Source organism: Xenopus laevis, chromosome 2S, assembly GCF_017654675.1.
Source record: "Xenopus laevis strain J_2021 chromosome 2S, Xenopus_laevis_v10.1, whole genome shotgun sequence".
Classification (NCBI taxonomy): domain Eukaryota; kingdom Metazoa; phylum Chordata; class Amphibia; order Anura; family Pipidae; genus Xenopus; species Xenopus laevis.
Window position 1 is genome coordinate 128968201 of NC_054374.1, and position 14326 is coordinate 128982526.

Sequence of the window (14326 nt, forward strand, 5' to 3'; positions counted from 1 at the left end):
TAAACGGTGTAATGCCTGTGGAAGAATGTATTGATGGGTTAATTTGCCCATGGTGGGTGTGGCCTAATTTTGACAAATGCTGGCGTTCTTTTCTGTGGTTTAAATGGCTGTAATATAATTTTATTATATCTAATTAGTCAGTCATATGAGTGTTGAGCTTACACCCCCATCTGCTTTCTTCTCTGAAACTCTCACCAGTAAAGAACAGATTTGGACCTGTTTCTATATTAAGAAAAGCCTTTAAGAATGGAGCAGTGGTGCACATATACCTAGGGGAAAAAACTACAAGAACAAAACCAACAAATCCCCTTGTGACAGTGGAATAATGCTTATTTACATTGAACTATGTATAATCTATCTTGAAGAGCTACAATGTAAATTAAATCAATACTTTTTAATAGTAAAATATATATTTTAAAATGGTTGTTTCAGAAAGCATTCTGTCAGTGTTTCTTGTTATGCTGTAAGCTCTAATGTTCTTTATTTTAGATTGATGAGCCTAATGCCTTCGGGAACACTGCCTTGCACATTGCTTGTTACATGGGTCAGGATGCTGTTGCCAATGAACTTGTAAACTATGGCTCCAATGTCAACCAGCCCAATGAAAAGGGTTTCACCCCACTTCACTTTGCTGCTGTCTCCACCAATGGGGCCCTATGCCTGGAGCTGCTTGTCAACAATGGGGCTGATGTCAACTTCCAGGTATTTTTAAAATAAAGTGTGATTGGATTGTAATTGTATTTGATAAGATTAAAACTCGTCACATTAAGCTTCCACTAGTTAAATACAGATCTGATCCATACACAGTAACTTTGTAGGCGACAGTCATGGACCAGAAAAGGCCTTCACATACAGGGCCTCCATGTTCTAACTTTCTTTAAAGTGGCAGTATACACTGTCTGCACAAAAAATATCCATATTTTTTTTCTATTGCCATTATAAAGCACTTACTTGAAAACTGGACTATGCTCACTGAACCCACGCTCCTTTTATAAAAGGGGATATTTGTCCAGAGTTCCAGTTTTTTATGAACGGAAACTCCTTTCTTTTCTAAGCAGCAGCCTTTAAATACCAGTCCACTGAGAATCCTTTTAAACTGACTCACTGTAGTATGTTAGGAGGTTAAGGCCATCCCTTTCTTGTCTCTTAGTGGAATGTTTATTTTGAGTAGTCTAGGTGAAAAGAAATGGCAGTTGTCTGATAGAACAAAAAGAACAACACCGGCACACGAGGCTTGTATCTGCAGGGCAAGCCCTTGCAAAAGATTTTTACTGCGGTGGCACCACCGCAGTAAAAATCTTTTGCAAGGGCTTGCCCTGCAGATACAAGCCTCGTGTGCCGGTGTTGTTCTTTTTGTCCTAGTTACCGGAAGGTTACCGTGCCCTCCATTCATCGAGCACCGAGCCAATTTGTCTACTTTACTAAGGGTGTGCGAGGGTCGATCTTTATTTGAAGTTGTCTGATAGAAACATTTTAAAGATTATTTCACAGGAACATCTGAATTTAACTGATATTTTCTGAAGATGATCTGGCTAACTAGACCATTTACCTTTTTTGCTTGGTGTGTGTTTTAATCTCTATAGAGTAAAGAAGGGAAAAGCCCTTTGCACATGGCTGCGATTCATGGAAGATTTACACGCTCCCAAATTCTAATACAGAATGGTACGTGCCTTCTTCAAGCATCTACTCTTTCCTTTGATTAGGGAGTATATAATCAACTGATTTGATGGGGCTTGTATTGTCTTTAAATGCAGGTGGTGAAATTGACTGTGCTGATAAATATGGCAATACCCCTCTGCATGTTGCTGCTAGATATGGGCATGAGCTGCTAATTAGTACATTGATGACAAATGGTGCTGATACTGCAAGGTAAGGATCACGTGGTAAAAACATTTATACTGCCACTTAAAAGTAGCAGAGGGTTCTTGTCTGGACAGGCCATTTGGAGGGCGTGCCATACATGGGCCAGTAAGATGTCTTCAGCATTTCTCTCTTCTTGAAATGCTGGAGGGGGGGGGGGGAAGCAAAATACACTGCCAGTTTGTAAATGCACCTTTCTTCACATATTGTGTTAGTTGAGATCGCTATTTACAGAACTGTAGCACAACAGTTTGTATTATACAACTGCCTGAGTGAAGTGTTTTAATGTTTTAGGTGCCCCATGCAGGGGTGCTACTGCCATGAGGTGGCAAAAAGCCTCTCCTGGTAACTTTTTAAGAGCTGAATTTCTCTGTTGTCTCAAGGGGGACACAGGGACTATGGGGTTAAGCTCCACCCTCCAGGAGGCAGGACACTTATTCAAATGAAAAAAGGGGGCGTGCCAGTACTGTGGCTTAACCCCAGGCTAGAGCCAATGTATTCAGTTTTTAAGTGTCCTGCTTACTAGGAGGATGGACAACCTGCAAGCTCCAAGTTTTCAAGCTTCAAGTAGACAGGGGTGCTACCACAATCAGGGTTACCTGTATCTGTTGTGTACACCCCCTCCGTGGGAGGCCCACTGGAGTCATTCCCTGGCCCATAGGCTATAACAGACTCGGTTAGGCATGCCTGCACTCCTTGAGGGGGAGCAGAGGGCCTTACAGTGTGGCTGCATGTGAGTATAAAGGCTACTTTTACCTCACGCTGTGGTTGCTCTCCCCCCTACCCAATCTGTTACTGCTCTGGCTGTTGTGCTGCATGTGGGGAAGGTTTATCTTCTAGGACGCTGCTCCAGGGGTACTGTTTAGGCGTCTCCTTACTGTTGGCGCCATTAGCGCTTCAGCGCGCTTCCCCTGGAACGCATGGGTGAGGAGGGGGCGGAACCGCGTTCCAAGCCTCTCTCTCATGCCGCATCTCGCGCCCTTTCCATTGCGGCGGCCATTTTGCGCTCCTCAACACGCTTCTCTCCTTCCCTTTAGTAACTATTGAGCGCATCCTTCTCTCTAGCGCCTCTACAGAGTCCGTTTTTTTTGCAGCGCATTGCCCTTGCAGCAGCCTATATCTTTTGGGGACAAAGCTGCCTTACTCCAGTGCACACAGCCAGTTATTCAGCAGGTACCACAGACACTGCTTATGGCAGAAGGTAAGTCTGGGGGACTATTCCCCAGGGCGGGGGGGGGCAGAGCACCAGCAACAGCAGGACAAATCACCTATTTTGCCTGCAAGAATTGCCAATCCAAAATCCCAGGGGGACAGGGGGAACCCCTTTGCAGATCTTGCTCCAAGGGAGCTTCTGTTGTACCTGGTTCAGGGGGCTCTCACCTCCCTCACACAGAACTCTCGGGCCCCCCATCAGGAGACGACACTCCTCAAGACAACGCAGCCGGGCCATCTTCAGAACCCCCTGCTCCTCTGTGGGCTCTGCAACTCTCACAGTCTCTGGCCTCCCTGCAAAATCTACCTGCCCTCGCAGATAATTTGGGTAAAGCCTTGACCAGACTGGGGCATAAGTCCAGCGGAAAACGCAAGAGACCAGAGCCTTCCAGACCACGCACAGGGACCCACACTCCCTCTGATGGTTCAACTGTGGGAGGGGATTCCTCCCATTCTGAGGGCAAACTTCTCCCCTCAGAGGTGTCGTCGGAGGATGAAGAGGAACTTGAGGATGAGGCTAAAGGCCACGATGTCCAACACGATATCGAACATATCATCAAAGGTGTTACTGAGGTATTAAAAGTTTCTCAGTCAAAGGAACAGGCGCAAACTTCCAGCTTGTTCAAAAGACAACACAAATCCTCGGTTTGTTTCCCATCTCACGATCAGCTCTTAGCTATCATACAAGAAGAGTGGAATTTTCCGGAACGAAAATTTCAAGCCACTCGTAAATTCTCCAAATCCTACCCCTTCTCAAAGGAATTGGTGGACAAATGGTCTATGCCCCCTACAGTCGATGCTCCTGTCTCTCGTTTGTCAAAATCAACTACACTTCCAGTGACAGACGCGGCTGCATTCAAAGACTCATCCGACAGACGTCTCGAAGGTTTTCTCAAAGCCGTTTACTCGTCAGCAGGTTCTACCCTACGTCCATTTCTAGCGTCGGCCTGGGTAGCCAGAGCGATTCAAGCATGGGCTGACTCCCTCCTTACGGATATTCAGGAGGGTGTTCCTAGAGTAGACCTCGTCTCATCTGTTCAATCCATAGCTGAGGCATCGGCCTATCTGTCCGAAACTACACTGGACACCGCGCAGATCACAGCACGGACTTCAGCTCTATCAGTAGCCGCTAGGCGAACCCTCTGGCTGAAGAATTGGTCTGCTGACCTCAGTTCTAAGAAGTCCCTAACTTCTATACCCTTTAAGGGACAGAGACTATTCGGTGAGGAACTCGAGAAAATTATTTCCCAAGCCACTGGGGGAAAGAGCACATTCCTCCCACAAGCTAAAGCTAGATCTACTCAGTCCTTTCGTCAAAGAAAATTTTTTCGAGGCCAATCTGCTCGATCTTCACGAAGCTACAGTCCGCCTCGACGCTCCAATTTTCGAGCCAAACCTTCTGACAAGGGACGCCCAAATTGGAAGAATTCCAAATTCCAGAACAAATCTTCCTCCGACAAGCCCGTATCAGGCTGACGGGCCACCCCCTCCGGAATCGCAGCAATCCATAGGGGGAAGACTTCTGCAATTCCGGGAGGTGTGGAGTCGACACTCCTCAGACGCCTGGGTCAACGAGATCATCACAGAGGGTTATCATCTCGATTTTTCGTCCCTTCCCCCAAGAAAATTCCTCATGTCCAGAATTCCAACCAGTCCCACCAAGGCCCGGGCCTTTCTGGATTGCATCAACAAGATGGAGCAAAGTGGGGTGATCGTCCCGGTACCCCCATCAGAGACCTTCTCCGGTTTCTACTCCAACCTCTTCCTTGTTCCCAAGAAGGACGGATCATTCAGGCCAGTTCTGGACCTGAAATTCCTCAACAAGTACATCCGCTCAGTTCGCTTCAAAATGGAAACCCTGCGATCAGTCATTCGGGGCATGGAGTCGAGGGAATTTCTGATGTCTCTAGACATCAAGGATGCTTACCTTCACGTCCCAATTTGGCCTCCTCATCATCGGTTCCTGAGATTCGCCTTCAAGAATCGTCACTTCCAGTTTGTGGCTCTCCCCTTCGGTCTCACATCAGCCCCCAGGGTGTTCACCAAACTCATGGCGGTGACGGCTGCGGCATTGCGGCTTCAGGGGATTTCGGTGACCCCTTATCTGGACGATCTGCTCCTCAAGGCCAGCACAGCAGAGAGGAGCGAAGAGGATCTCCGTTGAGCGATTGTCCTTCTACAAGAATTCGGTTGGACGATCAACTGGAAGAAATCCAACCTTGTTCCCAGTCATCAGATGACCTTCCTGGGTCTCGAGTTCAATACTCTGACACAACGGGTCTTTCTCCCGCTCGACAAACAGGAGAAGATACGATCTCTTTCCAAACTTCTTCTGCACTCTCAGTCTCCTACTGTTCATCTGGCCATGAAAGTCCTGGGATCCATGGTGTCCACCATAGAGGCGGTACCCTTTGCTCAACTTCACCTACGCCCCCTTCAAGCCAACATTCTAGCTGCCTGGAAGGGCGGATCTCTCCTTCAGAAGATGACTCTCCTACCATCCACCAAGCTGTCTCTTCAGTGGTGGCTCAAGCCGAGCAATCTTTCCAGGGGTCAATCCTGGGCCACACCGGATTGGACGGTTCTCACGACCGACGCCAGTCTCCTGGGGTGGGGAGCAACATTCAACTCCCTGTCCGCACAAGGTCTGTGGTCTCCCGCGGAGTCCAAACTCTCTATCAACATCCTAGAACTCCGCGCCGTGAAGTTGGCGCTCCTTCACTGGTCCTCCCTTCTCCAGGCCAAAGCGATAAGAGTCCAAAGCGACAACTCCACCACAGTCGCATACATAAACCGTCAGGGAGGAACCCGCAGCAGAGCAGCGCTAGCGGAAGTTCAGCAAATTCTAAGTTGGGCAGAATCCAATGCGGCAAGGCTGTCCGCCATTCACATCCCGGGAGTCGACAATACCAGGGCAGACTTCCTCAGCCGCAATCTCCTGGACCCAGGGGAATGGGAGCTTCACCCGGAAGCCTTTGCGGATCTCGTTCGTCGTTGGGGGCATCCGCAAATCGACCTGATGGCCTCCAGGAACAACCGCAAAGTCAACACTTTCTTCGCCCGCTCCGGGATCCTCTCGCTGCAGGAGTCGACGCCATGACACAACGTTGGCTGTTCGACCTGGCCTACATCTTCCCGCCTCTTCCCATGTTACCGCGGGTGCTAAAGAAGATCAAGCGGTCCCCTGTCACAGTCATTGTCATAGCTCCATTCTGGCCCAGAAGAACGTGGTTCTCGGATCTCCGGGACATGTCCATAGCACCGCCCGTTCGCTTAGCCCTCAGGCACGATCTACTCCGCCAGGGTCCCATCTCCCACCACAACCCGGGCCTCTTCGTTTTGACGGGTTGGCTATTGAGGCGGCCATCTGGCAACGACAGGGAATAGCGGAGGATGTCATTGTTACTATGCTGCAATCACGCAAGCCCACTTCGTCTAAAGCTTATCACAGAGTTTGGCGCAACTATTGGAATTGGTGCAACGACACCGCCATTCCCATCTCCAGCCCCTTTTCCTTCACGGACTGTAACATCCCTAGAGTGCTGTCTTTTCTCCAACGGGGTCTGCAGTTAGGCCTGAAGCTCAGTTCCTTGAAAGTTCAAGTTTCTGCTCTATCTGTCTTGTTCCAACACCGTTTGGCTCTGGATGATTCCGTCCGCACTTTTCTGCAGGGTGTAGCACACATCAGTCCTCCATTCCGTCCACCAGTCCCCGGCTGGGACCTGAATACTGTTTTGGATGCTCTCTTGGATCCCCCCTTCGAACCTCTCGGGACTGTCTCTGAACAATGGCTTACCTGGAAAGTTGTCTTCCTCGTGGCAATATCATCAACTCGGAGAGTGTCTGAACTCGGTGCCTTATCCTGCGATCCTGCCTTCCTCGTCTTCCACAAAGACAAAGCGGTGCTCCGCACCTTACCGTCCTTTCTTCCTAAGGTGGTTTCATCCTTTCACATAAATCAGGAGATCGTTCTACCCTCACTCTGCCCGGATCCCAAGAACGACAAGGAACGCAGACTTCATGGTCTGGACGTTGTCCGGGCTCTCCGCTGGTATATTCAGAGATCCAAGGATTTTCGACTGTCTCGAAATCTTTTCGTACTGCCCTCTGGGGCCCGCCGAGGTCTGGCAGCATCCAAGACCTCCATTGCTCGATGGTTACGGGAGACCATTCGTCAGGCTTACCTAGCCAAAGGTAAATCTCCGCCGGAGGGCGTCCGAGCCCATTCCACGAGGTCGGTGGGAGCCTCCTGGGCTTGGCGCAACTCGGCTTCTTTGGACCAGATCTGCAGAGCGGCTACCTGGTCCTCCGTTCACACCTTCACAAAATTTTACAAAATTGACACGTTTTCCTCTGCGGAAGCCGCTTTTGGCCGCAAGGTGTTGCACTCTGTGGTGCAATAATGTGTCTTTTCTCTCGCTCCCACCCTGCTGTTCTGGGACTGCTTTGTTAGGTCCCCATAGTCCCTGTGTCCCCCTTGAGACAACAGAGAAAACAGGATTTTTGATACTCACCGTTAAATCTGTTTCTCTGTGGTCGATAGGGGGACACAGGGCTTCCCGCCCTATGCGAGTTTGACCATGTTGGTCTGTGTGGAATTTCTTCCTGAGTTATCTGTTCTGCCGTTAATATATTTTTATGAGCATTACTTATGTTCTTTGGTTAGCAGGTCTTTGGTACCAACTGAATACATTGGCTCTAGCCTGGGGTTAAGCCACAGTACTGGCACGCCCCCTTTTTTCATTTGAATAAGTGTCCTGCCTCCTGGAGGGTGGAGCTTAACCCCATAGTCCCTGTGTCCCCCTATCGACCACAGAGAAACAGATTTAACGGTGAGTATCAAAAATCCTGTTATCCCGTCATTAAACTGGAAATTCGGCCCTTCTAGTGCATAGAGCACAATTGTATTGCAGGGGCCGCCTCAGGTGGCAAGAGGCCTGGCCATGTATAACTTTTGTGCTCCAAGTAAAGTTAAAGTTCTCTATAGGGTGATGTCAAATCATTGACGCTCATGTCCAGGAATGCTGGTTGCTAAATGTCACCATTACTTTGAATCCATAAACAAAGGCCTGGAAATATTACTATTGTCTGTCAGTCAGGATGCATTAAAACAGAGGATGGAACCTATCTGGTCATGTCTAACAAACACTCATGGGTCAGATAGAATACATTTATTAAATCCTGTGGTCCTGTTCCTAGAATGACGTTTTAAAAATGTACTGTATTTTTATGTTCACAGGTGTGGAGTACATGGCATGTTTCCCCTTCACTTAGCTGTTCTCTTTGGGTTCTCAGACTGTTGCCGTAAGCTGCTTTCCTCAGGTAAATATGCTAGTATTCGTGCACTCATTTTAAACTTTTTATAATGCCCAATTCTTTTAACATGTATACTTGCTTTCTTTCAGGTCAGTTGTACAGCATTGTGTCCTCGCTCAGCAATGAACATGTGCTGTCTGCAGGCTTTGATATCAACACACCTGACAACCTCGGAAGGACTTGTCTCCACGCTGCTGCTTCAGGCGGGTAAGAGCTGGGTGAAAGAAAATGCATTGCTCTTGGGACTGTTAAAGATGTTGCTCACTTTCCCCAAAATTTTTTTCAGTTCACTTGTTTTATTCACATAGTTCTACCAAAGTGTCGTAAAATTGTTGGCTGATACGCCCATCAAAAATCAGCTGGGGAGAACACTGCATTAAATTCACAAACCAGCTCCAGTTTGTGATTTTATTTTTACCACCCTATGCCAACAATTTGCTGTAACCACTTTTTCAGTTTGACACTCTCTGTTCGATGTTATTAATGTAATCAAAGTAGAGTTTATATATCATTAATAAAAATATGGGGTTTTATTGACAATTTAATGCCACAGTGCACAATTCTCAAGAACCTGTTATAAAAATTTTGAGAATTTGACATTTTAGTTACCTGATAACTTACTCTAGATCTATTAGTCTGCAGCTCCAGTGAGGGAAACTATATTATTATGCTAGGTGCCCTTTATCACCAACTGCAAATGCCTCTCCTTCAGCTCATTTCCTTGAGAACGCATCATAGCACCTAGCCACCACCAAAATTTGTTTGTGACATTGGGTGTGCCATTCTCTGCTTGCCCCGTGCTGCCTGTGTGTGCCATTCTCTGCTTGCCCAGTGCTGCCTGTGTGTGCCATTCTCTGCTTGCCTAGTGCTGCTTGTGTGTACCATTCTCTGCTTGCCCTGACTTCCATTATCGGCCCTCCACCACATAGGCCAGTAAAATTTTGGCCCTCTGTACCACAGAAGTTGGACAGCACTGATATAGATTGCTGCCCAACCACACCCACATTGGTTCAGAAACACTGGGGATGAGCATAGATACTATAGTTTTTTTAATCTCCCATGCTCCAATCCCTATTGTTTATGAAAATTGAGCAAATAAAAGGGAGGGTATGGGCGTGACGAACGACAGCGGGCCTAAGGCTGCCCACTATGTAAATCCGGCCCTGTTGCCAGCACAAAGTACCATTGTGTAAGAATTCTATAAGATGCTTCCTGGATGCCAGAACTGATGGAGCAAATATAAAGTTTTGTTTTCTTTCCCAGGCCTTAACATATTTACCATCTAGGACAAGTGACCCAATGTCACCCCTTCTAAAGACCTTAGAGATTAGTGTTTTGGATTGGGGATACTCAATGCAATAAAGCTAACATTGAGAAGGCATACCATAGGAGGCCACAAGTGATAGTGACTAAATATAATGTTTAATTGGTAAATACCAATGATGTTCTCCGTGAGGTAAATCCTATTCCTCGTGTAAACTAGTTACAGATATAACTTTGTCATCCTATATGAAATTTATAATTCGTTGTCAATCCGCGTTCAGACCACCATTAAAAGAATGTTGGTGTAAGACCTGGGGGAAAGCTGGGGTCCCAGATAGTTATAGCTGAGCTGGTCCATTGTCAGAAAAAAAGACCTAAGGGTTTTTATGTTAAGATAAAAAAAGTATTGTTTATAAAAGTATTTTAAAATCCTATATGCCTTGGGCATAAAGGAGAGGCAGAAAAATTACTCGCTGTCTACATTTCCCTGATGTCTCTGCACTCCCTTATCCAAATCCTATCAAAAAAAGGCTTTGATTCAGCGCATCCCTAATGTACGCGATATATGTATTGTTTTTGTAGGGTGTCACATTTCATTTGTTAAGCATTGTGTAACTATATTGTTGTAACTATTATTCTTTTGAATTTCAGAAATGTCGAATGTCTTAGCTTACTGTCAAGCAGCGGTGCTGATTTGAAGAGACAGGATAAGTTTGGAAGGTAAGAAGAGAATTCTTTATCTTCTGGAGCAATTATTATTTACATATATAATTAGAAAGAATCCTATTGTGGAAACTGACTGACGGCACTGTTAGTCAGGATTCCTTGTTGCAAAAAGTTTAGACGCCTCTGCTTTAAAGGGGAAGGAAACCTAGTCGGCGCAAACCCCCCCACCCCACCTCCCGTTTGTTGCCCACCCTCCTTCCTCCCCCCTGGCCTACCCGTCCGGCTGGGCAAATGCCCCTAACTTGTTACTTACCCTTCTGCGCAGGTCCAGTCCAGGGAGTTCACCGACGACATCTTCTTCCACGCGATCTTCTTCCTGCTGTGAACTGCGTTTTGGCGCATGCGCAGTAGGATCATTTTGCCGGTACGGATCTACTGCGCATGCGCCAAAAGTCACGTGCAGTAGATCGTACCGGCGAAATTATCCTACTGCGCATGCGCCAAAACGCAGTTCACAGCAGGAAGAAGATCGCGTGGAAGAAGATGTCGTCGGTGAACTCCCTGGACTGGAACTGCGCAGAAGGGTAAGTAACAAGTTAGGGGCATTTGCCCAGCGGGACGGGTTGGCCAGGGGGGAGGAGGGAGGTTGGGCAACAAACGGGAGGGGGGGTGGGGGGTTTGCGCCGACTAGGTTTCCTTCCCCTTTAACGTATTTAAATTGATTGGTTGATACATTTGTTATCTTTGACTGTGCTGAGCAGAATCCCTGTGTTTCATTAAAGGCAGCTGTTAGAATTGATACAATATTTCTTAATACTCCACAGATACAGATTGTATGAACTAAATGTAGCAAATTATAACCGTTCAGAATGCACCTGGATTATTGAGCTGGCAGACTGAAAATCTAGAGAGGAACTAGTGATGTGCGGGTCGGGTAAAAAACCTGATCCTAACCCGCCCTTCCTCCACCCTAGCCCAACTTCCAGCTTCCATTTATCGATCTGCGCCGCCCTGCCAATGATGTTACAAAAGGGGCGGGCGATCAGGTGCATGTCTATTTAAAAAAACAAAAAAAACAAGGAAGCCGGCAGTGCAACGTGGCGGGCGGGGAGCTCAACCCGCAAAAGAGGGTGCCCTCACATCACTAAAAGGAACATTCAATTTTAAACTTAAAGGCTTCCAAACCAAAATTTGATAAAGAGGCCCACATTACCTTTAAACCCCTAATATATCCATCACAGTAGTCAGCCTGCTCAGCAAAGTAGTCCGACAGATCTGCAGGAGAGCTGGGGGCTAGGCTTAGGGAACTGTTAAAAACCATTAAAAATCATGAAAAGTCTGCATTTATTTTAAATTATGTATATTGCAAAGTTGCTTGAAATTAGGTTTACTTTTCAAAAAGGTTATGTTTTTGTGGCGTTCTCCTTTAAATTTTGGGAAAACGGTACAAAATTATGTTTATGGTGAACAATCTGAAAACAACTCGGTTGAAAAAAAGGGTTTGGAAGGTAAACAACCCTCATTTTAATAAATCTGCCCCTTAATGTTGTACAACATTGAACAATTGCAGAAAACAAAATTTTGTTTTTGTTAGTTTTCCCTCTTCAGCTGTACTTATGAAAATGTGTGTGTAAATTATGGGTTTTGATATCAAACACCATTTGCTGTAGGTGTCCGATATTCAAGCAAGCAAACAAAAATTTATTTAGAACATAAATGAAATGTGCCAAATGAATGTACCGGTTATACTCGAGTATAAGTCGAGTTTTTCAGCATCCAAAATGTGCTGAAAAAGTCTACCTCGGCTTATACTCGGGTCAGCTGGCAGTAGCTGAGATGGCAGTCACTTTTAATCATTCCTATACCAACAGTTCACTTGGGGAGAGACTGCAATATCACACAGTGCCCTCTGTTGGTTATATCAAAGAATAACAGTGACTGCAATATCACACAGTGCCCTCTGTTGGTTATATGAAGGATTAACAGTGATGGCAATATCACACAGCACCCTCTGCACATGGTAGTGGGACAATGCACACAGTAATCCGTTTGGCAATTATCTGTCACCATCAACTTTGCAAAGAAGTCCGGTTGATCGTGGGGGGGGGTCGCTTTGGCGGGATGTGCGCTGCTGGGTGACAGGGCTGTAGTTGTGTCTAGGCTTATACTAGAGTCAATAAGTTTTCCCAGTTTTCGTAGGTAAAATTAGGTACCTCGGCTTATACTCGAGTATATACAGTATGCAGGTTAGAAAGTTGTTGTTTTTTTTTTGGTCTGTTTTCGGGGGGGAAAAAAGGAAAACTTTAAACAACTGTAGTAAACGTTTTTTTTTAAATCCCATAGGACTCCATTGCACTATGCTGCTGCTAATGGCAGTTACCAGTGCATAGTGAGTTTGGTCACAGCTGGAGCCAGTATTAATGAAGCTGATTATAAAGGCTGCACCCCCTTACATTATGCTGCTGCTTCAGACACATACAGGAGGTGAGTAAAGCTCCTATGCTATGTATGTTATCTGTAGCCTGTCCCTGTGCATTTATTTATGGTTTTTTTCTGTGCCTTGCCTAATTGCCATGATCTTCAGTAATGTTTAATTTCTGGAAATTGTTTGTGACTTGAAAGTTATTATAAAATGGAGTGTATGGATGCTGTATTGCAACAGTAGCTGTCCAAGAATACTTTGCCTAATGTGATATAATTGTAAAGGGCAACTAAAGCCCTTAGAAACAACTGTGTAAGATGTAGCAGTCATAGGGCTGCTGCACATATACAGCCACCCAAAGCCAGCATAGTCAGAGGCATGTTATTAACATTGGAGACTAGCATCATTGGTGATGTTGCCCATAGCAACCAATCAGCAATTCGATTTGAACAGTCATCTACAGGTTAGAGAACAAAAACAAACATATGATTGGTTGCATTGGGCAACATCACAGTGATGTTTGTCTCCAAAGTTAATAAATATGCCCTTTGGGGAACACGGGAACCTAATCTTATGATATTTCTTCCTCTATGGTAAGTGTATTCTCTGCCCATGCTAGGCTATCATGGAATGTCAATTGGCAATGAATCCCTGACACTACTGATGCTGACTGGGTGCAGTTGCTTCTACCATTACTATTTGACTGCATCTCACAATTATTTGTGGTAGAAATAATGTGTACAAAGGTTTTTTTATTCTATTTTCAATATTGTGTCTGTGTGTTTTCGAATGCAAGAATTACATACCCCCTTTATCAGTGGCCAAACAAGCCCCTAAAACTCTTGTACTAGGAAACACAGCCGAGAAAGAACCTTCTGACAAACTGTGGCAAGTTTGGTTTTCACCCATGAAAATGCCCCCACAATTTCTGTGATTAGCGGACATGGTATCCCCCATCAATGTAAATAGTTGGTACATTTTGTAGATAACCGCCATAGCAAGATGCAAGCAGATTTGTTGTAAACACTACATACATTTATGTAGGCCATAGCACCACTGCGCTTTTCCTCACTCCGTGTCCTCACTGTTTATTCAGAGTGGACTCACACTCTGGAACAAGCCAGGAGCCAGAGGAAGAGCCGCTGAAAGCCTCGCGCCAGAAGGAGGCTTTCTTGTGAGTTGTGCATGTAGCATCCCCCCTTTGATTTTGTATCCCGTATAATGTCCTGCAAGAGCACTATTTGTGTAGCTTGTTTCAGCCTCCCTGAAAATACTTTGAGTCAGATCTTTTCCTTTGCTTTACATATTTGTACTCTAGATAGTGCCTGCACATGCAAAATGTTACTGTGCAGGTAATGGCATGACTGTATTTGTCAAGGAAAATACTAAGATAACATATATGTTTAAATTCTCTTAGCTTTCTATTGTTGTGCTCAAGCATGTTCATTGTTTTATTATTATTTACCCTTTAAGGGCAGAGACAAACGGTCAGATTCGGGGAGATTAGTCGCCCAGTGACAAATCGCCTCTTCCTAATCTCTCCGGATCTGACCCTGTGTCTCTGCCCTAAGTGTCAGCAGAATTTCA

The 14326-nt window shown here is 45.8% G+C and overlaps 1 protein-coding gene across 4 annotated transcripts in view; it reads left to right on the top strand.

Moving 5' to 3' along the window:
* Positions 1–14326, top strand: part of ankrd52.S (ankyrin repeat domain 52 S homeolog) — a 62421-nt gene that overhangs the window by 27246 nt on the left and 20849 nt on the right. For 2 of the 4 annotated variants that reach the window (XM_018250008.2, XM_018250009.2), the window contains exons 8-15: positions 490–702; positions 1584–1662; positions 1755–1869; positions 8312–8394; positions 8478–8595; positions 10303–10371; positions 12661–12801; positions 13836–13913. In XM_018250008.2, coding sequence (XP_018105497.1) covers positions 490–702; positions 1584–1662; positions 1755–1869; positions 8312–8394; positions 8478–8595; positions 10303–10371; positions 12661–12801; positions 13836–13913 — 896 coding nt within the window. The remainder of the gene's footprint in view (positions 1–489; positions 703–1583; positions 1663–1754; positions 1870–8311; positions 8395–8477; positions 8596–10302; positions 10372–12660; positions 12802–13835; positions 13914–14326) is intronic. The other 2 variants (XM_018250010.2, XM_018250011.2) reach the window with 1 other exon arrangement.